The sequence below is a fragment of the Heptranchias perlo genome, chromosome 8, assembly GCF_035084215.1.
Source record: "Heptranchias perlo isolate sHepPer1 chromosome 8, sHepPer1.hap1, whole genome shotgun sequence".
Lineage (NCBI taxonomy): Eukaryota > Metazoa > Chordata > Chondrichthyes > Hexanchiformes > Hexanchidae > Heptranchias > Heptranchias perlo.
In genome coordinates, this window is record NC_090332.1 from 16,394,657 (window position 1) to 16,420,427 (window position 25,771).

General features: G+C 43.5%; 1 protein-coding gene across 3 annotated transcripts in view; it reads left to right on the top strand.

Moving 5' to 3' along the window:
• The window catches only part of LOC137324151 (muscarinic acetylcholine receptor M3-like), a 164,420-nt gene extending 139,143 nt beyond the window's left edge, over window positions 1–25,277 (top strand). For all 3 annotated transcript variants that reach the window (XM_067988290.1, XM_067988292.1, XM_067988291.1), the window contains one exon: window positions 22,095–25,277. In XM_067988290.1, the coding sequence (XP_067844391.1) occupies window positions 22,095–23,913 (1,819 nt within the window). In that variant the 3' untranslated portion in view covers window positions 23,914–25,277. The remainder of the gene's footprint in view (window positions 1–22,094) is intronic.
• Window positions 25,278–25,771: the final 494 nt, after the last annotated feature.

Sequence of the window (25,771 nt, forward strand, 5' to 3'; positions counted from 1 at the left end):
ATAAGACAATAAATATGATGAGCAACGATGGCAGGTGTTGTGAGAAATTTTTTTCTCTCTGGATCCGATTTCCAATCAAAAAGCTGTGTCGAAAAGTAAAAAAAAAATGACCTGTTCCATCAGAAAATAAGAAAGTGTCTTTAAAACAGCACAGTTTTTTTATGATTGACAGCAAGACAAGTGTGCTATTTGGCATGATCCTCTTCACTCGAGTTTCTGAGGAAGCAGCAAAACTGACGTCCCAGGCTTCCAACGGAGCAAAAGGCCTCCAAATAAAAATTCAAACACACAAAAATCAACTGTATGGGTTTAATTGATAACATTGTGAATTTTTAAAGTGTTACTTGCGTTGAATAAACTTGGGCCCAAAATTCCTGGGTCTGAAGGTGCAGTGTAAAGGAGATGTGCAGGGGGAAATTCAAGGCAAGATCCAGTTCCATTGATTCTCCCTCCTGTCTTTTGATACTCTGAACTTCTGCTGGGGTTGATTTTAACCCTACACATCCAGCAAAACTGGGCAGTTAAAAACAAGTAGGTTACTTACCTGCTCAGATGACAGCTGTGACTTTGGTGTATTTTCCCTCCTCGTCTTCCTTGTCTTTGTTGTAGCCTTCATCACAATCCAGCACATGATATTCTTCTGATGTTGTCCAGCTTGATGGGACTGTCTTTGCTCGGTTCCACTCTTCACTACCCGATCATAGCAAGTGCATCCCTAGCAATGTCTTCTCTTCCCACCTCTATAACCTCTGAAGTCCCACAAAGATCAGTTCTTGTCCCCTTCTCTTCCTCATCTGCATGGCTGCCCCATGGTGTCATCATCTGCAGACACGGGGACAGTTTCCACATTTATGCCAATGACAACCCAGTTCTACTTCCTTCCTACCTCTCTCAACCCCTTCACTGCTTCTGTGCTGCCAGACCACCTGATTTTACTTTTCACTCCAGTCAAAATTACCCCCCAATTAATCAAATGTTCTCCTGGCCGGCCTTCCATCCATCTTCCACCTTCTATCAACTTCAACTCATCCAAAACTCTGCTGCTCATATTCCATCCTGCATCATGTCCCACTCACCCATCACACATGTTCTCACTGACCTACATTGGCTCTCAGCCCCCCAATACCACAGATTTAAAATTCTCGTCCTTGTGTTTAAATCCCTCCATGGTCTCACCCCTCCCTATTTTTCCAATTTCCTCCAGCCGGACAAACTCCTTTCTTTCCTCTGACTCTGGTCTCTTATGCATCCTCCCTCCTTTTACCCCATCATTGGCATCCATGCCTTTCGCTGTGTATGCCCCACTCTCTGGAATTCACTCACAAGATCCCTCCACATTCTCCTCTTTTAAGACCCTTTTTAAAGCTCACCTCTTTTTCCAAGCATTTGGTTATCCACCCAATCTCTCCTTTGTTTCAACGTTCATTTTAATCCCTCTGTGAAGCACCTTGGGATGTTTTTCTATGGTTAAAGACACTTTTTAAATGCAATTTGTTGATGTTCTTTCTGAAAAATAGTGAGTGAGGTGATTATACTTTTAATTCAGTTTGAAGGAAGAGGAGAAGAAATGACTCATTTTGACTCATTGATGTGCTGATAGGGTTAGACGAAGTAGGGTGGGAGGAAGCTTGTGTGGAGCTTAGACTCCGACATAGACCAGTTTGGCCGAATGGCATGTTTCTGTGCTGTAAATTCTATGTAATTTTTATATGGGACTTTGACTGGATGAATTCAAATGGGGGCACAGGGCTGTATTTCACCTCATTCACACCATACTTGTACAATCCAATTGTAATCAATCTCAGTTACAATCTTACACCTAACACATGCACAGATGGACAGGGGTAAGTTATTCCAGATCTCATTATGAAAATCTGTACTATGATGAGGCCAAAGACTGTTTTTGAACCTCTCCGTGTTATCACTGACCATTCATCTCGTCTCTGTGCTCATTTAGTAGTGGTTATTTATCACCAGGAAGAAACCATACTGACATCTCACACATGTGCTGTGAGCTGATAGCAGTTTGTCCATCCCCGAGAGACTATGTGGACAAAATGCTTGTTTATTGAGCCGACAGATGTGCTTAGCTGCTTATGCGAACCACTGAGGAAAATGCCAGTCTCCATACATCATAAATGAAATGACTATAAATCTTGACTTTATGCAGTGAATATACCACATCTTTCATCCAAGCATTAGTTACACAGCCTAGAAATTGATGCATTTTTGGCCTGTTATGTTAAAAATTAACCGTGTTACCTGGCTTTGCGTACAGTATATAAGAGAAGGTACAGGTTTGGAGCGATGCTTTGTGATTCTATTAGATACATCATCGATTGTGATTATAAATATGATAAACTTTGTGGAGATCAAACATTGGCTGTCTGCAACCATCGAACAATTTCAGTGCAGGAATACTGAAGATAAAGGAGCTACTTTTCATAAAATTCTCCTTAATGAACACCTCACATGTTTAACCCTTCATTTTGATCTGCAGAGATGATCCTCGGTAACATTATGCCAAAACTGATATTTATTACATATTTATTACATATTTAACGCTAAGCTCTTTTTGACTTACATTACAAACTTAAAATGACAAAGACCGTAAAGCACAATTGTACAGATAAGAAATCCTTGATTTAACCTTATCCACAAGGTTAGCACTTCTGTCAATGCAGCACTCCCACAATACTGCATTGAAGTGTCAGTCCACATTGTGTTCTAAGTCCTGGGGAAGGATTTGAACCCACAACCTTCTGAATCAGAGGCAAAAATGCCACCAACTGAATCAAACTGACAGTGAGTGTAACGTTAACCTAATCTGCTCATCGGGAAACTGACGGGATTGGATTAGCCACCCATTTTATACCGGTCCCAAATTTACTTTCCGTTGAAGTCAGCAAAACATTTTATAGCCAATGAAGTCCTTTTGAAGTGTAGTCACTGTTGTAATGAATGTTGTAATAAATGACCAGATAATCAGTTTTGGTGGATGTTGGTTGAGGGAGTAAATATTGGCCAAGACACCAGGGAGAACTCCCCGGCTCTTCTGTGAATGGTACCTTGCGATCTTCCACGCTGTTTTTTATTCGTTCATGGGATGTGGGCGTCACTGGCAAGGCCAGCGTTTATTGCCCATCCCTAATTGCTCCTGAGAAGGTTGTGGTGAGCCGCCTTCTTGAACCGCTGCAGTCCATGTGGTGAAGGTTCTCCCACGGTGCTGTTAGGTAGGGAGTTCCAGGATTTTGACCCAGCGACGATGAAGGAAAGGCGATATATTTCCAAGTCAGAACAGGGAACGTGCAGGTGGTGTTGTTCCCATGTGCCTGCTGCCCTTGTCCTTCTAGGTGGTAGAGGTCATTGGTTTGGGAGGTGCTGTCAAAGAAGCCTTGGCGAGTTGCTCCAGTGCATCCTGTAGATGGTACACACTGCAGCCACGGTGTGCCGGTGCGCCGGTGGTGAAGGGATTGAATGTTTAGGGCGATGGATGGGGTACCAATCAAGCTTTGTCCTGGATGATGTCGAGCTTTTTGAGTGTTGTTGGAGCTGCACTCATTCCATCACACTCCTGACTTGTGCCTTGTAGATGGTGGAAAGGCTTTGGGGAGTCAGGAGGTGAGTCACTCGCTGCAGAATACCCAGCCTCTGACCTGCTGTTGTAGCCACAGTATTTATGTGGCTGGTCCAGTTAAGTTTCTGGTCAATGGTGACACCCAGGATGTTGATGGTAGGGGGATTCGGTGATGGTAATGCCATTGAATGTCAAGGGGAGGTGGTTAGACTCTCTCTTGTTGGAGATGGTCATTGCCTGGCACTTGTCTGGCACGAATGTTACTTGCTACTTATCAGCCCAAGCCTGGATATTGTCCAGGTCATGCTGCATGCGGGCACAGATTGCTTCATTATCTGAGGTGTTGCGAATGGAACTGAACACTGTGCAATCATCAGCGAACATCCCCATTTCTGACCTTATGATGGAGGGAAGGACATTGATGAAGCAGCTGAAGATGGTTGGGCCTCGGACACTGCCCTGAGGAACTCCTGCAGCAATGTCCTGGGGCTGAGATGATTGGCCTCCAACAACCACTGCCATCTTCCTTTGTGCTAGGTATGAGTCCAGCCACTGGAGAGTTTTCCCCCTGATTCCCATTGACTTCAATTTTACTAGGGCTCCTTGATGCCACACTCGGTCAAATGCTGCCTTGATGTCAAGGGCAGTCACTCTCACCTCACCTCTGGAATTCAGCTCTTTTGTCCATGTTTGGACCAAGGCTGCAATGAGGTCTGGAGCCGAGTGGTCCTGGCGGAACCCAAACTGAGCATCGGTAAGCAGGTTATTGGTGAGTAAGTGCCGCTTGATAGCACTGTTGACGGCACCTTCCATCACTTTGCTGGAACCCATCTGGTTCACTAATGTCCTTCAGGGAAGGAAACCTGCCGCCCTTACCCGGTCTGGCCTATATGTGACTCCAGACCCACAGCAATGTGGTTGATTCTTAATTGCCCTCTGAAATGGCCTAGCAAGCCACTCAGTTGTAAAATCTCACTACGAAAAGTCATAATAAGAATAAAACCGGACGGACCACCCGGCATCGGACCACTAGGCACCGGACACGACAACGGCAAAACACCAAGCCCAGTCGAACCTGCAAGGTCATCCTTACTAACATCTGGGGACTTGTGCCAAAATTGGGAGAGCTGTCCCACAGAATAGTCAAGCAACAGCCTGACATAGCCATACTCACAGAATCATACCTTTCAGCCAACGTCCCAGACTCTTCCATCACCATCCATGGGTATGTCCTGTCCCACCGGCAGGACAGACCCACCAGAGGTGGCGGTACAGTGATATACAGTCAGGAGGGAGTAGCCCTGGGAGTCCTCAACATTGACTCTGGACCCCATGAAATCTCATGGCATCAGGTCAAACATGGGCAAGGAAACCTCCTGCTGATTACCACCTACTGTCCTCCCTCAGCTGATGAATCAGTCCTCCTCCATGTTGAGCACCACTTGGAGGAAGCACTGAGGGTAGCAAGGGCACAAAATGTACTCTGGGTGGGGGACTTCAATGTCCATCACCAAGAGTGGTTCGGTAGCACCACTACTGACCGAGCTGGCCGAGTCCTGAAGGACATAGCTGCGAGACTGGGCCTGCGGCAGGTGGTGAGCGAACCAACACGAGGGAAAAACTTACTTGACCTCGTCCTCACCAATCTACCTGTTGCAAAAGCATCTGTCCATGACAGTATTGGTAGGAGTGACCACCGCACAGTCCTCGTGGAGATGAAGTCCCGTCTTCGCACTGAGGGCACCGTCCAACGTGTTGTGTGGCACTACCACCGTGCTAAATGGGATAGATTCAGAACAGATCTAGCAGCTCAAAACTGGGCATCCATGAGGCGCTGTGGGCCATCAGCAGCAGCACAATTGTATTCCACCACAATCTGTAACCTCATGGCCCGGCATATTCCTCATTCTACCATTACCAACAAGCCAGAGGATCAACCCTGGTTCAATGAGGAGTGTAGAAGAGCATGCCAGGAGCAGCACCAGGCATACCTAAAAATGAGGTGCCAACCTGGTGAAGCTACAACTCAGGACTACATGCATGCTAAACAGCAGAAGCAACATGCTATAGACAGAGCTAAGCGATTCCACAACCAACGGATCAGATCAAAGCTCTGCAGTCCTGCCACATCCAGTCGTGAATGGTGGTGGACAATTAAACAACTAACGGGAGGAGGCTCTGCAAACATCCCCATCCTCAATGATGGCGGAGTCCAGCACGTGAGTGCAAAAGACAAGGCTGAAGCGTTTGCAACCATCTTCAGCCAGAAGTGTCGAGTGGATGACCCATCTTGGCCTCCTCCCGATATCCCCACCATCACAGAAGCCAGTCTTCGGCCAATTCGATTCACTCCACGTGATATCAAGAGACGGCTGAGTGCACTGGATACAGCAAAGGCTATGGGCCCCGACAACATCCCAGCTGTAGTGCTGAAGACTTGTGCTCCAGAACTAGCCGCGCCTCTAGCCAAGCAGTTCCAGTACAGCTACAACACTGGCATCTACCCAACAATGTGGAAAATTGCCCAGGTATGTCCTGTCCACAAAAAGCAGGACAAATCCAATCCGGCCAATTACCGCCCCATCAGTCTACTCTCAATCATCAGCAAAGTGATGGAAGGTGTCATCGACAGTACTATCAAGCGGCACTTAATTACCAATAACCTGCTCACCGATGCTCAGTTTGGGTTCCGCCAGGACCACTCGGCTCCAGACCTCATTACAGCGTTGGTCCAAACATGGACAAAAGAGCTGAATTCCAGAGGTGAGGTGAGAGTGACTGCCCTTGACATCAAGGCAGCATTTGACCAAGTGTGGCACCAAGGAGCCCTAGTAAAATTGAAGTCAATGGGAATCAGGGGGAAAACTCCCCAATGGCTGGAGTCATACCTAGCACAAAGGAAGATGGTAGTGGTTGTTGGAGGGCTCATCTCAGCCCCAGGACATTGCTGCAGGAGTTCCTCAGGGCAATGTCCTAGGCCCAACCATCTTCAGCTGCTTCATCAATGACCTTCCCTCCATGATAAGGTCAGAAATGGGGATGTTCGCTGATGACTGCACAGTGTTCAGTTCCATTCGCAACCCCTCAAATAACGAAGCAGTCCAAGCCTGCATGCAGCAAGACCTGGACAACATCCAGGCTTGGGCTCATAAGTGGCAAGTAACATTCGCGCCAGATAAGTGCCAGGCAATGACCATCTCCAACAAGAGAGAGTCTAACCACCTCCCCCTGACATTCAACGGCATTACCATCACCGAATCCCCCACCATCAACATCCTGGGGGTCACCATTGACCAGAAACTTAACTGGACCAGCCACATAAATACTGTGGCTACGAGAGCAGGTCAGAGGCTGGGTATTCTGCAGCGAGTGACTCACCTCCTCACTCCCCAAAGCCTTTCCACCATCTACAAGGCACAAGTCAGGAGTGTGATGGAATACTCTCCACTTGCCTGGATGAGTGCAGCTCCAACAACACTCAAGAAGCTCGACATCATCCAAGATAAAGCAGCCCGCTTGATTGACACCCCATCCACCACACTAAACATTCACTCCCTTCACCACCGGCGCACTGTGGCTGCAGTGTGTACCATCCACAGGATGCACTGCAGCAACTCGCCAAGGCTTCTTCGACAGCACCTCCCAAACCCGCAACCTCTACCACCTAGAAGGACAAGAGCAGCAGACACATGGGAACAACACCACCTGCACGTTCCCCTCCAAGTCACACACCATCCCGACTTGGAAATATATCGCCGTTCCTTCATTGTCACTGGGTCAAAATCCTGGAACTCCCTTCCTAACAGCACTGTGGGAGAACCATCACCACACGGACTGCAGCGGTTCAAGAAGGCGGCTCACCACCACCTTCTCAAGGGCAATTAGGGATGGGCAACAAATGCCGGCCTCGCCAGCGACGCCCACATCCCGTGAACGAATAAAAAAAAAGATTGAGAGTCGGCTGACTGGACGGTAATTGGCCGGATTCGATTTGTCCTGCTTTTTGTGGACAGGACATACCTGGGCAATTTTCCACATTGTCGGGTAGATGCCAGTGTTGTTGCTGTACTGGAACAGCTTGGCTGACGGCGCGGCTAGTTCTGGAGCACAAGTTGTCACGTCTGGCTGTAGATGGTTGCAAACGGTTCAGTCTTGTCTTTTGCACTCACGTGCTGGACTCTGCCATCATTGAGGATGGGGATGTTTACGAAGTCCCCTTCTCCCATTAGTTGTTTAATTGTCCACCACCATTCACGACTGGATGTGGCAGAACTGCAGAACTTTGATCTGATCCATTGGTTATGGAATCGCTTAGCTCTGTCTATAAAATGTTGCTTCCGCTGTTTAGCATGCATGTAGTCCTGTGTTGTAGCTTCACCAGGTTGGCATCTCATTTTTAGGTACGCCCGGTGCTGCTCCTGGCATGCTCTTCCACACTCCTCATTGAACCAGGGTTGTTCCCCTGGCTTGTTGGTAATGGTAGAGTGAGGAATATGCCGGGCCATGAGGTTACAGATTGCGCTGGAATACAATTCTGCTGCTGCTGATGGCCCACAGCGCCTCATGGATGCCCAGTTTTGAGCTGCTCGATCTGTTCTGAATCTATCCCATTTAGCACGGTGGTAGTGCCACACAAAACACTGGACTGTGTCCTCAGTGTGAAGACGGAACTTCGTCTCCACAAGGACTGTGCGGTGGTCACTCCTACCAATACTGTTATGGACAGATGCATCTTTAACAAGTAGATTGGTGAGGACGAGGTCAAGTAGGTTTTTCCCTTGTGCTGGTTCTCTCACCACTTGCTGCAGGCCCATTCTGGCAGTTCTGTCCTTCAGGGCTCAGCCAGCTCGGTGAGTAGTGGTGCTACCGAACCACTCTTGGTAATGGACATTGAAGTCCCCCATCCAGAGTACATTCTGTGCCCTTGCTACCCTCAGTGCTTCCTCCAAGTGGTGCTCAACGTGGAGGAGGACGAATTCAACAACTGAGGGAGGACAGTCGGTGGTAATCAGCAGAAGGTTTCCTTGCCCATGTTTGACCTGATGCCATGAGATTTCGTGGGGTCCAGAGTCAATGTTGAGGACCTGAGAGGGCAGGTTTAACGTCTCATTCGAAAAATGGCACCTTCAACAGTGCAGCACTCCCTCATTGTTGCACTTAAGCGTCAGCCTAGGTTATGTGCTCAGGTATTTGGAGTGTGACTTGAACCCCTGACGTTCTGCCTCAGGGGCAGGAGTGCTACCACTGAGACAAGGCTGACACATGGATAACTAGCTCATGTTATAAAGGTGATGGTCCGGAAATTGGGCTGAGTGGCAAACAGACGTCGCCCATCACTCGTAAGTAACTAAACTCAACCACAGGTTTCTAGGCGCCAACTTGCTTTAATTGAGACTCCACATTTTTAAAAGTTAATTTTCAGTGCCGGAGAGGTTGTTTGGCAGTCATTAATACTTACCACACCGTTAAAAGTTAATTTAGACCTAAAAAACCCAGGGTACCTTTGTTATGGAACGATTAGTTTGTTTCCAGCTGGGCAGTGCAGCAAGTTTGAGCTGGTCCATTCATTCAGCCGGCAAGATCTCTTTAACGCCAAGATTTCAAAGCAAGGCAAATGATAGAGCAATTTCCGGATTTCCACATTTGACTGTGTCCGTGTGCTCTTCAGAACTTGCTGTTCCATTTGCCTTGAAATAATGGTGAGCCCTGTTAGCCTCACTGTTATTTCATGAGCAATTTCCGGGCCATTGTGACCATACTTAATGCTTTAAAACTATTGCTGGCGATTTCTGCCACAGAAAAGCTCGCAAGTTCATTTTGTTTTCGCATTTGAAGTTGAAAAGCTGGAAGATTATCCAATTTCTTAGTTTAGTGGAACAAAAGAGCAATGGTATGTGAAAAGTTCAAACTGATAAATTGTCAAGCTGTTCTATAGTTTAGAAATGCAGCCCATATTTCGAGCAACATTTTGTGCAGTATTCTGTGTGTACACTGCTGAGTCAGGCTATGCTAATACCAATGGCAGCTTTAATGTCCTAGTTATACTAACCTGGCTGGTACAAGCGAGGCATATTAAATAGTTTTACCTCAGGTTTGGCAGCCAGGTTAATCTTGTGTACTTTAGATGCCTTGACAACCCCAGACACTCAGAGTAGCATTCGGCATTATAATCCATTTACATACAGTGTTGTGTGCCATTAGGGTTGCCAATTCTGTTTGGACATATTCCTGGAGATTTCATCACATGACCTCCAGCCTCCAACTGCCCCGGCGTTGGCCGCCTGACGTGTCCCGCCTCCCCGCACCGATTGGAAAGCGAACAGACCCTTTGTCACCCGATTGGATGATTCTTGACTGTCAGTCAAACTGCCTTTTATCCCCATTTCCAACAATTTTATAACTAATCAACAAAAGTGTTCAAAGAAAATGAAAACAAAAACACAATCTTCTTTTTAATGGCCCTATGATTTTTCTCCTGGGTTGCTCACAGCAGTGTCCCGGAGATTAATCTTTAATTCCTGGAGACTGCAGGGTTGGCGACCCTATGTGCCATGTACCAGAGTTTATTTAGTGACACCCCGAGCTCTGGAGAAAGCTCCAACCATAACCTGGCGTGCACACATTATGCATATCTCCCAGCATGCTGTTCACTGAACCGATGTCCCGACTCACACTGGTTTACAAGTCTAGAAGGGCATCATTGTGCTTGTTGGGAAGACCTGGAGGCCCAGTACAGCTAGAGGAGAGTGAAGTTCCGGAGCTCTGTGCCGCAATTTCACAGTAAATTTACACTGCCGCTTCAAGTTTTTTTTTGCCAAAGAGGAACGAATGCAAGTATAAGATCTCTGCCCAGGGGGTGTGAGAGCAGCCAAGGGTGAAATTGTAATCTTTGTTATGTTTTCGATTATGATGCAACATTGCGATTGCAGTGCTCAAGGTTAAACCAGCAGGAGTTTATTTGGTGTAAATTAGATTAGCAGATGTCAGGATCAGTTTGCGGGGGGGCGAAGAAAAAAGAGATAGATCCTTAAACCATCTCTAAAGTAGACTGCTAGTCAGTAATTCACCTTTTCTCTTGCTGTGCCTCAGGAGATGTGGGATTGTCAAGATTTTTTTTGCGTGAAATAAGTTGAGGATGTACAGAAAAATCTGTTTGTGAATGAGAATTTGATAATCTAATTCACGCCATCAAAGTCTCATGACAGCATGAGAACTAATGTCATAATATGCAAGTTACCCACATGGAGTGAGATAGAATGGTGCAGATATTGGGGGTGGGCGTTTTGCTCACTCCTCTGCCGGGACTTTGGTGAAAGAGCCACAGACACTCTGGAAGAACGGTCTATTTTTTCCGGCATTTCCAAGGCTGTTCCACCCAAGTTACAGAGGACAAGCAAGAGAACCCCCACAGATATTTACCCCCAATGTACCAGAGCATTTTCTATAATGCATCTTGTTTGCATAATGTGTACTTTATTAATTAACAAAGCATATGCAAATTGGATTGTAACGTTCTTTTTTCATTTATGTTACATAGTGCAAAAATGGGACACCTATTGTTCCAATTGGAATCAACAGTGCATGACGTTCTGATTTATCACAATTCACATTGAATACGTTTGAGTCATTGGCCTTGAAATTCCTCGGCTGCAATCCCGATAATTAGCTGGCATCATGCCCGACCGTGCTCTCCAGCACCAACCCCACTGGATTTTATGGTGTCAGTGGGAGGGAACCTCACTTGTTTGGGACAGGGGAATGCGAGCATCACTGTGGGTGCCTTTCTGGTGTCCGTTTGCCCCGTGCCCACAGGAACACTGACTTAGTTAGACCACTGGGGGTAGTTGCCCAATCTGCGCAGGTGTTGGACCCTCTGCTAAATTCGTGGGTCCTATTTTCTGGTGTCCCTGGCATTGAGTGAAATCTCATGTCTTCTCATTTCATTCACAGAGGCCACAAAATCATTGGTGTGAGAAGTAGAGATGTCACATTGGTATGAGAGGGGGATGTTGATCCGAGGTTGGAGTTAAAAAATATTATTTGGATGCCTAAAAAGGAAAAGCATTCCATTTTCCAAGTGTCTTGCTTAATCATCACAAAAATGTCTCAAATGAAAGTATTGTGCCAGAATTGGGCCCAGAGGCAAGTGTGACTAGATGTTTGACAGCGCACTACCTTAAAACAAATTTAAAATAGGGAGAAACAACAAAAAATGGCTTTGGTTACCAAGGACATCCATGGATTTAAATTTTTTGACAGCCTATTGAACTAAAATTAAACAGAAAAACATGTCAGCATCTCCTTCACTATTATGAATATAATTTTTCACAAGGTCTTTTAACAACAACAACTTACATTCTTTAAAAGTCTGTCAACATCTGTAAAGAGAAAGGACGGGTTCATATTTTGGGTGTAAACTGGTTGTGAGAACCTTGAGCATTGACAAAGGTTCTACTACTGAAACATCACCTTGTCTTTTTGTAAAGAATATGCCTGTTGAGTCTTTCAAACATCTAGGCCCTGATATTTAAGGGGGGGCGGGGATGGAGCGTGGGGTTCATAACGGCCCAGAAACCCATAAATGTGTGTTTCCCGGAGGTCCTGCTGAATTTGACGGCAGGACCTCATTTGAATTTTTTTTACTCTGTTTCCCGTCCGGCAGCCAGCTGGATTAGGAGGCTGGCTGGTTGTCAGGCAGGAAGGCCTGAGGCACCAGGCCGCAGCAAGGAAGTGGAGAGGAGGAAGAAGGGGAGAGATCGTGGGTTGGGGGGACATCACGGGCTGGGAGTAAATCGAGGTGGGGGGGTGGGGGTGTTCAGAGAGGAGATCGCGAGCCAGGAGTAGATCAGGGTTGGTGGGGCGGGGGGGGCGGAGGGAAACGGAAAGGAGATCGAGAGCCGGGAATAGATCGAGGCAAGTTGGGGGTCAGGTTTCCCATTTTTAATTTTTAACGTCCCTCTCCCGCCCGACGTGGGGGGGGTTAAAATTCCCCTCCTCGTCCCATTTGCCTGTGGGCCTATTAGCTGTGTTTACTTCATAGCATTTGAGTTTTATTTTTCATTTTCAGCTCTCTTAAAGTGACAGGAATAAATGAATCATTTTGCAAATATTTGTTCACTGTGTTCCTCATTGATTAATTTAGATAACAATTACCATCCCTCATATGTACCATCTCCTGCATATTTTAATCCTTTATAATATTGATTGGACTCACAAAATACCATGCATCATTCAAGGTAGCAGCTTATTGTAATAACATTTTTCACGAAACTAAAACGTCAGGATGAAAGGCCACATTTTAGAAGGCAATCAGTTTTGTAATTACCTGTACCTCTGAACAGATGGGATCTAACCAGGTCTCACTGCAAGTAATGACAGAGCACCATGGGGCATGGCATCACAGCTTACAGCAAGTGTACTCAAGTCCAGCTGTGTGCCAGTTTCAGAAGACTGAAGACTAGCTGTAGTGGCAGTTGCACTGAATGTCAACCACAGGCTACTCAAGGTCACCTTGTCCAACGCTGGGCGGCTCATACAGCGCTTATACTTGGGTGGGAATACGCTCGCACACCTACAGTTTTCAGTCGCGCTTTTCCAACACTTTGGGACCAGGCTCAAGAAGGCTCCCTGCGGAAGTATTTTACAACATTTGGGCGGCTGCCCCTCTGCAGCAACATTACCGATCTTGGCTGCAGACCTATCTCGCAAGATCATTAAAACGCGCACTTATCTTTCTTGACATCTGGACAGAAGATCAATCCCTCACTGCCAGCAATCCCTCACCAGATGTGCCTGCAATTCATGAAAATAAAAGCTAAACCTTACATTACATTTTACATTGCATTTTAACAAGATGATGTTTGGAAAAAGGTGACATGAGATGATTTTTTTTTGATGAGTTTGACAAAAGACTGTATTTAGAAATAAATGTCCAAGTTGAGTAGAATGGGCCTATACTCTCTGGAGTTTAGAAGAATGAGAGGTGATCTCATTGAAACATATAAGATTCTGAGAGGGCTTGACAGGGTAGATACTGAGAGGTTGTTTCTCCCGACTGGAGTGTCTAGAACTAGGGGGCACAGTCGCAGGATACGGGGTCGGCCATTTAAGACTGAGATGAGGAGGAATTTCTTCACTCAGAGGGTTGTGAATCTTTAGAATTCTCTACCCCAGAGGGCTGTGGATGCTCAGTCATTGAGTATATTCAAGGCTGAGATAGATAGATTTTTGGACTCAAGGGGAATCAAGGGATATGGGGATCGGGTGGGAAAGTGGAGTTGAGGTCGAAGATCAGCCATGATCTTATTGAATGGCGAAGCAGGCTTGAGGGGCCGTATGGCCTACTTCTGCTCCTATTTCTTATGTTCTTATGTTCAACGTAATTGGATTTCAATTCTACCCACTTTTTGAAAACAAATACCAGAAATAAACAGGAAATTCCTGAGTGTATAAATGTTATTTGTTTTGCAAAATGCCTTTAGGGGTGAGTGTGAACTACGTGGACGCTGCAATGGAATGGCCCCTGTGCTCGCTGACCTACATTAGCTCTCAGCCTGGCAACGCCTCGATTTTAAAATTGTCATCCTTGTTTTCAAATCCCTCCGTGGCCTCGCACCTCCCTATCTCTGTAACCTCCTCCAGACGTACAACCCTCCGAGATCTCTGCGCTCCGCCAATTCTGGCCTCTTAGGCTTCCCCGATTTTTATCGCTCCACCATTGTCAGCCATGCCTTCAGCTGCCTCAACCCTAAGTTCTGGAATTCCCTCCCTGAACCTCTCCCCCTCTCTACCTCTCTCTCCTCCTTTAAGATGCTCCTTAAAACCTACTTCTTTAACCAAGCTTTTGGTCACCAGTCCTTATATCTCCTTATGTGGCTCGGAGTCAAATTTTGTTTGATAACACTCCTGGGAAGTGCCTTGCTATGTTTTACTACATTAAAGGTGCTATATAAATGCACGTAGTTATTGTTATAGTGATGTGGTTATTGTTACAGTACTTCATCCAACTTGATGCCCAATTTAGAACCTGTGGATTGGAAATTTTACCTCTGGGAGAAAAGAAAACACTTTTCCAACAAGTGCATTTGTTAAGAGTGGAGTTTTACAAAAGGAGCAATTGTAACATCCAGGTGAAAGGTTTATGTATGATTATAACGAATCAATGTACAGTTGTACAATCCGTTCCACACAATTGTAATCCTGACACAAATCCATATCAAAGTTCTAATCTGATTCATAGCACAGTTGCAATTGAATAGCTCATTCTGCTTCCCACAAAACTGATTCGAAGGAACTTTTGGCTGGTCCCCTAATGGGTGTTAACAGGATTCCACCAGATAGCTGAAGACACTCCACTTCCTTTTTTGATAAAAATGGTTTAATAACAGGGAATTCCATAGCATTCCATTACTAGCACCACACAAATGTTCCAAAATCCATGCTCATCAATTGTTCTCTATCCAATATCTGTTTATGTTAAACATACATTATATAGTGAAATCTATTAGGGGGCTGCAAACACAAATATTAGACAATGAGACACGATAATTTAAGATCAAAGAAACCACCAATTGATATGGTAAAGATAACTCGTGGGACCACAGTCAAATAAGCTGTGCTTGCCCGTTGACTCAGTGGTTTAGTGTCCTGTAAACTATTGAATCCCATTGTGTATCTTGTGAACAATGTATTTCAAGAGTTCTCTTAACGGCTAAAACAACATGCTTGTTATGTTCTGTGGGGAGCTACCATAATAGGAGATTGTTGCACGTTCCATGATACGGACTTTAAGCACTACTGCAAGCATTAGTTGGCAGGCTGCCCGCAGGACAGTATAAAAGGCTAACATCATTGGGAATGTGCGTGCCTGTTAAAAGAAATCCATGTGCTGGTAAGAACCCAACTTAGTTTGCATGTATATGCTATAAATGTATTCATTCATTAAAATGTCATGGACAGGTACAGAAAATAATCAAAAAGAAAAGAAAATAATCAAAAAGGCTGGTGTAATGCTGGCCTTTATATCGAGAGGACTAGAATACAAGGGGGTAGAAGTTATGTTACACCTATACAAAGCCCTGGTTAGATCACACCTGGAGTGCTGTGTTCAGTTCTGGGCACCACACCTTAGGAAGGATGTATTGGCCTTGGAGGGAGTGCAACGTAGATTTACTAGAATGATATCTGGACTCCAAGGGTTAAATTACAAGGAGCAATTACACAAAGTAGGGTTGTATTCCCTGGAATTTAGAAGATTAAGGGGTGATTTGATCGAAGTTTTCAAGATATTAAGGGGAACTGATAGGGGAGATAGAGAGAAATTATTTCCACTGGTTGGGGAGTCTAGGACTAGGGGACACAGCCTAAAAGTTAGAGACAGGACTTTCAGGGATGAAGTTAGGAAACACTTCTACACGCAAAGGGTGGTAGAAGTTTAGAACTCTCTTCCGCAAACGGCAGTTGATGCTAGCTCAATTGTTAATTTTAAATCTGTGATTGATAGATTTTTGTTAACAAAAGGTATTAAGGGATATGGGGCTAAGGCGGGTATATGGAGTTAGGTCACAGGTCAGCCATGATCTCATTGAATGTCGGAACAGGCTCGAGGGGCTAAATGGCCTATCTTCCTATACTGTTCAGGTATTGTTAAGCAATGCATTGTTACCAGTTTTCCCATTCCTCTCTCTATGATCACACATTTCATACAGGATCCTCAATGGGTGTTAAAATAATAACGTATCCTCCTTGGGGCAGTGCGGTCCTACAGCAAGCTGGAGCTTCAACACGCTGTGCCACAGGGTAGCAGGACAAAGACACAATCCGACAATTCCCCAGAGACCGAGCTCCAAATTGCAGCCGTACCATTGGAGCTTCAGCCCACTGCTCGATCACACTGCCCCGGAAAAGATATCGAATTTCCATCGAGAGAGCATGACAGGTAGCAGCCTGAAAGCAAGTTGTCTTTTTAGCCACTAAACCAGTGTGGAATGCAAATCATGGGTAGAACTGTGAGCAGTGAAATGAGGAAAAATAAAACAACTTACCAACAAAATAATTAATTATCCTTCATTTGATGGATGTTTTCTTTTGGGGGGGCAGAGCCGGTGGGGGGGGTGGGGTTAATATAGTTTGATTCCAGTGAGAAACAGTTGTTTTATACAACTTAGATAAAAACCAACAACAGTTGCTATGAAACGGAGTCACTTAGGTATCTTCCTCAATGCATAAGAGAGTCCACAGAAAAAGTACAAAGCAAAATAAACATTGAGAAGTTTAAGTTACAAGGAACAAGGAACTTAAAGGCTTAATGTGTTTCTTATGAAGTGAGCCTAAAACAGAGGCATGTGAGACAACTTGTGTAAATTGCACACTGTAAATTGAGCTCAATTTGACTATCATTTGGAAGATAAGGAGTACTTAGTGAGATGTATTTGTGAGCTGAAAATATTTGTATGTGTTGAGTGCCATCAGCTGGACAGAGATGTTTATTATGACAGTGGGAGTCACATTAGAAAGGGAAAGTTATAGAAAGACAATCGCAAGATTACTTAAAGCACTTACAGTCACTTCATGTAGAATGATGACAAATATTCAGCACAATTCTTGAATGTGCCATTTGATTCTTAAAAAGTCACAGTAACGTGTTTCCAAAGGGAATTTGACTCAAATTCTTGATTTTCTGCAGGGTGTAGTACTAATGTAGTACTAAATGTTGCAGAGATCACATGAAATATCCTATCACATGAAATTTAAATTATTATGAAGCATTAAGGACTAATGGAGAGCAATAGAATCATGTGAAAATTTCCCAGCCTCACGAACTGAGTTGTTCTCCATGTATTGTACTTAGAACACTTGTTTACACTCAAGTGTTTTACAGGTCTCATGTGCCACTGTTAAAATGGTTTTACAGTGTTCTTATATATGACCCATTCTTCCCACCTCATCCAGCAATGTGTCTCCCACATTCTATCCTTTCTCAAATCCATCCTTCTTCAGGACTATTTCATTCTCTTGACTTTTTAAAATCTTTCTTAGCTCTCATTCTTCTTTTCAGCTCTCCAATCCACTTTCTCTTTTACAGAGCTTCCCCATGGGCAGTGAAAGCCTCCCAAATAATAACTTTTGATGGACCGATTGCTCAGCCTGCCAGTCATTATTATCATATCAACCCGTTATTTACGGGGAGGCGGGGAGGGGGAGCAGAGGCGACCGAGAAACCCGGAAATACGGGAAAGGCGGAGGTCCTGACGAATTTAATGGCAAGACCTCCTTAGAATTTTTGCTCTCTGTTTCCCGCCCAGCAGCCAGACAATGAGAGGCTGTCTGGCTACTGTGGAAGGCCGCAGCCGGGGAACAGAGAGGGGGGAGATATCGCGGTGAGGGGGGTTGGGGGAGGGGTGAAGAGATCGTGGGGAGAGGAGAGATCGAGGGTGGGGGGAGAAATCTAAATGGCTGCCAAAAACTGAGGCCCGGAGCCTCATTAACATATTATAATTACTGAACCACCTCTTGAGAGCAGGTTATTCGCCCGAACCCCAACCTGCCCCGATTAAACCCGAAGTAGGCACGTTGGTGTCGGGTTTTTAATAATTTAACACCCCGCCACTGTTCTGCCCGTCCCCATTATTTCTAATCTTCTCTCCTTCCCTGGTCGCCATTTTATATTTTTATTTTCTGTTTATCTATTGTCACGTTTTGGGATTTTTTGATTTTTTTTTCTTCACAGAAAAGATTTGCGGTGTGTTTATGGGTTGTGTTTTTAAATGAAGTGCATTTTCATCAGTTCAAAAAGAAAGGCCACAGGCTGCAGATATTGAAGAATGTGTGTTAAAGCCAGACGAGCCAGTTTGGGGGCTATCTCAACTCACAGTCTCTTTCAAACTGATACAATAAGGGGTCTATCCTATCATCCTGGTTATTCAGGAGATTAAAACGATAACCTCGGCAGCCCATGTAGGGGGGATGCCCTAAAACAAATCATCTCATTCTCAGTAATTAGGGTGGGGAGTTCAACATTTTCTGATCTCCTTAATCATTGATTTGTGGGTGGAGTTTATTCATTTTTGTGGCCTTGTCCTTGAGTATTTCTGCTAAAAGTATCTTCCCCCACACACACACATTATTTGTATGTAAACTTTTACTTAAGAATTTTAGAGTTGTCAGAAACAGAAGGCCAAAAATCCCTTCATTCACGACTGAATTTGAAGCCAGGTTCTCGGTTAGTGTCAAATTCTATTCCCTAGCTTCCTTTCGATAGTTGTTGAAAGTTTCTTTTGATTTTGAATGCACTCGGCCTCCATTTTCACACTGTTGCTACAAGTTTCTTGGGTGTTGGTTTCCCTTCCCCTACTGCACCAGTAAAAACAACAACAACTTGTATTTATATCGTGCCTTTAACATAATAAAGCGTTCCAAGGCAGTTCACAAGAGCGGTACCAAACAAAATTTGACACCGAGCCACACAAGGAGCTATTAGGACAGGTGATCGAAAGCTTGGCCAAAGAGGTAGGTTTTAAGGAACGTCTTAAAGGAGGAGAGAGAGATAGAGAGGTGAAGAGATTTAGGGAGGGAATTCTAGAGCTTAGGGCGCGGCCACCAATGGTGCAGCGATGAAAATCAGGTATGCGCAAGAGGCCAGAATTGGAGGAGCGCAGAGGATCGTAGGGCTGGAGGAGGTTACGGAGATAGTGAGGAGCGAGGTCATGGAGGAATTTGAAAACAAGGATGAGAATTTTAAAATCGTACAGCAGTGGAGATGATGGGAACTGTGGCTGAGCTCCCTAACTAACCAGCCTCAGAAATATTATGCAGGTGCTGGCATCAGTTGGAAGGACAAGGCTACATATTGCATTTTTTCTAATCTTTATTTTCGTAAGAAGTTTATTAGCACATCTTCTGTGATGTTGCTTACAGATGACCAGATGTACAATGTTTTGTTCCGCCAACGATCAGCTATGCGCCTTTAAGACCACAAAGTCTAATTACAAAGTAAATAGGTCTTCCAGTTAATCAGAATTTGTTGTTTGATAAGGGAACTGGGCAAAGTGCAAAATGCATGTAACTTTCATGCTCCAGACCAGAAACGCCCAATATTAAGTCAGATGCTGTAACTATTTAGAATTCATTATAAAATATAAAGTTTCCAAATTTGCCAAACATTAAGCATGTTGTTAACAAACCTTTATAGAGAAGGTTATGCTGATAGGGTCAGACAAAAAGGGGCTGGAGGGGGCTAGTGTGGAGCATAGACCAGTTGGGCTGAATGGCCTGTTTCTGTACTGTACATTCCATGTAATTCTATGTGACCTGAACTGTTTTTTCAGGAATATTACCTCAGAAAAAGTTGGTTAGTTATTTATTTTATTTTGAAAAGATTGACTGAAGAAGGAACAGATTTTAACACTGGATTTTAGGGGAACAGGGCTTACAAACAGCAAGTCTTGGCACAACTCTCTTCTGGACATGAAGAGGGGATAAGCAGGGAATTTACAGATAATTTACCAGCAAAAGCCAACTCAATAATACAAACTCGCATCAAGTCCTCCAAATTGAGGTTGAGGCATGTGACAAGGTGTAGGTCTTTTTGAGAAAATGATTTCCATGGATTTACAACATTGTACAGCCAATTATATGAATAAAATTAAGAATTTTATGTAGAACCAGTTGTGCTTATGGGTTTGTTATGCTCTAAATCTTTGTTTTTACCTGTAAATTTTGAACTGGGGAAAAATTTAAAATGGTGACTCGAACCAACCTTACAAAATTCTTGGTGAATTTGATTAATTCATTTTCTCCTTTGGTTCCATTTCTCATTTCTTTTATTGCTACCTGTTTTCAAGTGGAAGTATCCTAATTGGGTAGTTTTGACTCCTGGTTGCTATGTGTGGATTAGTTAGTACTCTACCTGTTAGTTGTGACCTGTTGTTTTAATACAAAATTTGATCAAATGAAGTAGAAGAAATTTGCATAAAGTGATACTAAAGTGACACAAGAAGTGTGAGATGACAAACAAAACGCATGCTAGGTATACCTGCCCTGAATTTCACATGGGTTTTCCCGATCTCCTGCTGGAATTTTGGCAGGAGAATAGTAGAACGCTCGGCAAACTGGCATAAATGCTGTTTCCTCCATTTCTCTGGTGGTTCCTTTGACCTCCCACCAAATTAACAGCAGAAGGTCATGAGAACGCCATGGAAATTGAGGGTTGCCATTTTTATATATGTTACCTAATCTCCCATGGCACCGTTCGTTGTATGTCATAGGATGTCCTTTTCTACAATGCCAAGAACAATATATTGGCCCAGAAATTACTCATCCACAGACGCGGTCCCTGATTGACGACCTGTCTCTCTCCGCCGGCGAATCGATTGGGCAAGTTCACGAATGCGCACACGCGCAGTGAAGCCCCAAAATCGCAAACTTGCTCCCATTGGTTTGCTGGCGGTTTGACAAGTCCGAATTAAAGGGACATGGTACGCTAAAATCATAGAAATCATTAAACACTCGTAAACTTACCCATCAGTCCAGCTGGAACAAAGATACTTACGCCACCAAAAGGTACGCTGGAAAATACCAGCCCTACATTACTTATTAAAAGCGTGATGACTGCGAAACAAGGAAAAATTAAATTTTTAAAATGTGGAATGTCAAATTACTCGTATTTTAATATTTTTTGATCGTTAAAAAAAAATTTAAATCAAAAACTTAAAAAAATTTTTTTAATTTTAACTTCTGTAAGTTTTGTTAAATTAAATCATTTGCTTGGCTTTTTATAATAATTTATGTTAAACTAACATACGGAAGTTAACTGTGATTTGTATTTGCCTGCTTGTGGATGTGACTTCTCTTGACAGATACTGTGGGCATGGCTCCCATTCCTACAATCTCTATCGGATTTGAATGAACCTGCGCTGAAATCACAGCGCTGAATTTTTTTTAAATTGAAAAGGGAGCAAGTGGACGTTGGAGACCACGAGGTAAGTTTTATCATAGTCTTTGTCCGCAGGGTGTGCGGACAGCCTTGCCAGTCAGAGCAAGTTCCGGCCCATTATGTAAAACACAATTGGCAAGAATTTCCTCGGAGCTGCTCCTGCTTCACTTCCATAACTTTGCTGGAAGTACAGTGAAAACCCTGTTTACTTGCAGCAAAGTTACGGTGGGGGAACTGGAGGAAATTCCCGGCCAATGTACTGGTCTTCTGTTAAAGTGTAGATGTATGGCTACTAAATCTAATTGCTATTTGGTAAACACCATAAAGCTGCTACTGTGTTCTTTGGAGTGTTCCTATGTATCTTTATAGTTTTTTTTTGAGGTGTAACTCAGAAATGTGAATCAGGCATTTGATGTGTGACGGAGAGTGAGAACAAACAAGGAATGTGTGTGTGGGGGTGTGGAGGGGCTATTTTAGCACAAATACTCGCGGATAAGGCCATGTTATTCCTTTTAGACAAATCCTGTTTATTCTTTGTGTACAACCAATCTTTATTTGACCGTCTTTTTCTCTTTTTTTTTGCAGAATATGCCAGAAAGTCACAATGATCCCAGACTACAACAGCACAGCTTCCCCTTTGTTTTTCAATTCCAGCCTTTCCTGGAACGATGACTCACAAGAAAAAGTGGTTCTTGGTGACAGGCCAGTAGCTGGAAGTGCCAATGGCTTGTTCAGATCAGCCGCACATTCTCCCGCAACCTCTCTGGAATCGAATGCATCTGTTATAAGTAATAGTACAACTGACCCTCTTGGAGGTCATACCTTTTGGCAAGTTGTTTTGATTGCCTTTTTCACAGGAATTCTCTCCTTGGTGACGATCATAGGAAACATTCTTGTTATGGTTGCATTTAAGGTGAACAAACAATTAAAAACAGTGAACAATTACTTTCTTCTAAGTCTGGCCTTTGCAGATGTGATAATTGGAGTGATTTCAATGAACCTGTATACGACATACATCATAATGGACAGATGGACTTTAGGTAACGTAGCTTGTGACCTTTGGCTTGCTATTGACTATGTTGCCAGCAATGCCTCTGTCATGAATCTTCTAGTTATAAGTTTTGACAGATACTTATCAATTACACGACCACTCACCTACAGAGCTAAACGAACTCCCAAAAGAGCTGGAACAATGATTGGCCTTGCTTGGATAATCTCATTTATACTCTGGGCCCCTGCCATTTTGTTCTGGCAATATTTTGTTGGCAAAAGAACTGTGCCGCCTGATGAATGTTTCATACAGTTTTTATCTGAACCAATAATTACTTTCGGTACTGCTATTGCAGCATTTTACTTGCCTGTCACCATCATGACAATCCTTTACTGGAGAATCTACAAGGAAACTGAGAAACGCACCAAAGAACTGGCGGCTCTCCAGGCCTCTACCAGCAACATGGAGACCACCCACTTTGTTCATCAAACAGGCAGCTCCAGGAGTTGCAGCAGCAATGAACTGCAGCGGGCGGGAACGAAAGATAAAAGAAGGCATGGAAGGTGCCACTTTTGGCCAACCACAAAAACATGGAAGGCCAACACTGAGGGTGAACAAGAGGCAAGCAGCAGTGATAGTTGGAACAACAACGATGGCGGTGGCTCTTTGGATCATTCAGCTTCATCGGATGAGGATGATGTGGTATCAGAAACAAGAGCAATTTACTCCATTGTGTTAAACCTACCTGGGCTTAAGACAGCTGCCAGTCTATCTAAATCCACGAATGCAGATAACGTGGATCTTTGCAGTGATGAACTTTCCAAAGCAGATGCTGATGCAAAGGAAAGAAAATTCAGATCACAGCAGTTCGAAGACTCAGATGAGCAAGACAATAGCTTCCACCAGCATTTTGGCAAGCTTCCCGTTCAGTCAATGCCATCAATCCATCCTTCAAAGACTTCAGGAGGAATTGCATCTTTAGCAAAGTCATCCACATCTATGCCTTTGTCTTTCAGAGAAGCAGCAGTTGCTAAAGCATTTGCTTCAAAAACGAGAACTCAGATTACAAAACGTAAAAGAATGTCACTTGTAAAAGAAAAAAAGGCTGCGCAGACACTCAGTGCAATTTTACTTGCTTTTATTATTACATGGACACCTTATAACATAATGGTATTGGTAAACACATTTTGTGACAAATGCATTCGGGAGGCATTGTGGCGCCTAGGCTATTGGTTGTGCTATGTCAACAGCACCGTGAATCCCATGTGCTACGCACTGTGCAACAAAACTTTCAGAAATACTTTCAAAATGTTACTGCTTTGTCAATGGGAAAAGAGAAAAAGGCGCAGACAACAGTATCAATCAAGACAAACTGTTGTTTTCCATAAAAGGATTCCGTGCGAGGCTTCCTGAAGCTATATTTATCAGATTGTGATTGTTTCTGTTTGGTACCAATTAACTGCTTTGGTCAAGGGCATACAAGCTATCAGTGTTGTGAGCACACAGCTGAAGTATACGCTGCTTTTGTATTATGTGTCGGATGGTGTTTACATGATGTAGACAGCAGTACAAGTATTTAAACTAGTGTTGTTGTATTTAAATTGTATAATTTTGTCTTTCTGTTCATATAAAATTCATGTATGCTTTTGCTTAATATTTATTTGACATGAATACAACACTCGAGTCCTTAATACTATTATCTCATTACAGCAACTGCAGATACTGGATTTTGCATCTCAAACCTCGAGAGTATTGCCGTACCTCAATTATCATATATAGTTCCATCCATTATCCCTCACCTCCTGACAAATTACCCTTTCACTCCTTTTGCAGGCCCCTTATCATCACACTTCCTCCTTCGGTTAATAAAATAAAATGGTTTGGGTTGGGCTGTGTATTTTACTGCAGCCTGCAGTAAATAGCTTTGTGACCTACTCCATCGTGATGTAGTTCAATGGGACAGAACTGGTTCTGCTCGTTTGTTTTTTTACTTCCTCTTCTCCCTAACTGCCCACAAAAATGATATTCTCCACTGCCAAACTGTGTTCTACGTTGGAGGCCGAACACAAACTCATGAAAATGACCCCAATATCAATTGAATTTGAACTCTCTTGGTTGGGGAAGTCCCCTACTCTCCTTCATCAACTGCTGGACTACTAAGTATTCGGAATTTACCTTTGTGTAGCAAAGCTAGGTTTTAAATCCTACGGAGGAAAAGTTTGACATAAAACACCTTGAACTTTATGCAGTATCTGTATTCTCTAGCATCATTTTTTAAAAAGGACAGTTAAAGACCAAGAATTGTGAAAGGCGATTTTATACAGTGTATATCAATTTTGTGTTACATTTACTTTATGTATTCCAACCAAAAGAAAATATTCTGGGTCTAAATTATTATCACTGCAAAAAAAAAATGGACCATGTACTCTTAAATGTGCTGTATATGTTTCACTCCAACAGCCATTAATTTTATGTGGTCCTGGATTTAATTTTGGATACATCATAATAGCTCCAACAAGTTTAAGAAGATTTTAGAAAAACTTTTTAGTGAGTATACTTAGTGCCAGGCCCAAAGGTTAGTATTGTAAAAGTTATGACTTACAACATAATTCAATGTCAATATGAAAAAACACTCCACTGTAATTGAACCTTTTTTTGGTAAGACGTTGTAAAATTGAGTAAATGAGACTTGTAGTTTAATTTGGTTCTATAACTTGACATGTTCATTTACATATTGAGTGTAATGTTCTATCAATTGGTTTTATAGCAGCAATAAAGTTCATGCAAAATTTTATAAAATTCTTTCCACCATTACTGTATATTAGTGGTGATAGAGTAGGAATTTTCCTGAACTAGTCAGTTGCACAAGCAATATTATAGGAAAGTTATCCACTTTTCCATAACATAACATCAAATAAGCCCATTTATAGTGAAATCCCATAGGTTTTAAAAAATGTCACACAATGTGGACAACCCTGGCAAAACCATGTTTAATACCCATCCCTAGTTGCCATGAGAAGGTGGCGTTGGGCCATCTTGAATTGTTGCAAGTCCTTGCAGCGATGGTGCTCCCACAATGGTGCTAGGTAGGGTAATCCAGGATATTGACCAGCAACGATGAAGGAACGGTAATATATGATCCAAGTAAGGAAGGTGTGTCACATGGAGGGGATCTTGGAGGTCATGGTGTTCCCTTGATTTTACTGCTCTTGTCCTTGTTGGTAGTCAAGCTTGCTGCATTGCATCTTGCAAATTGCTGCAGAGCATCCTG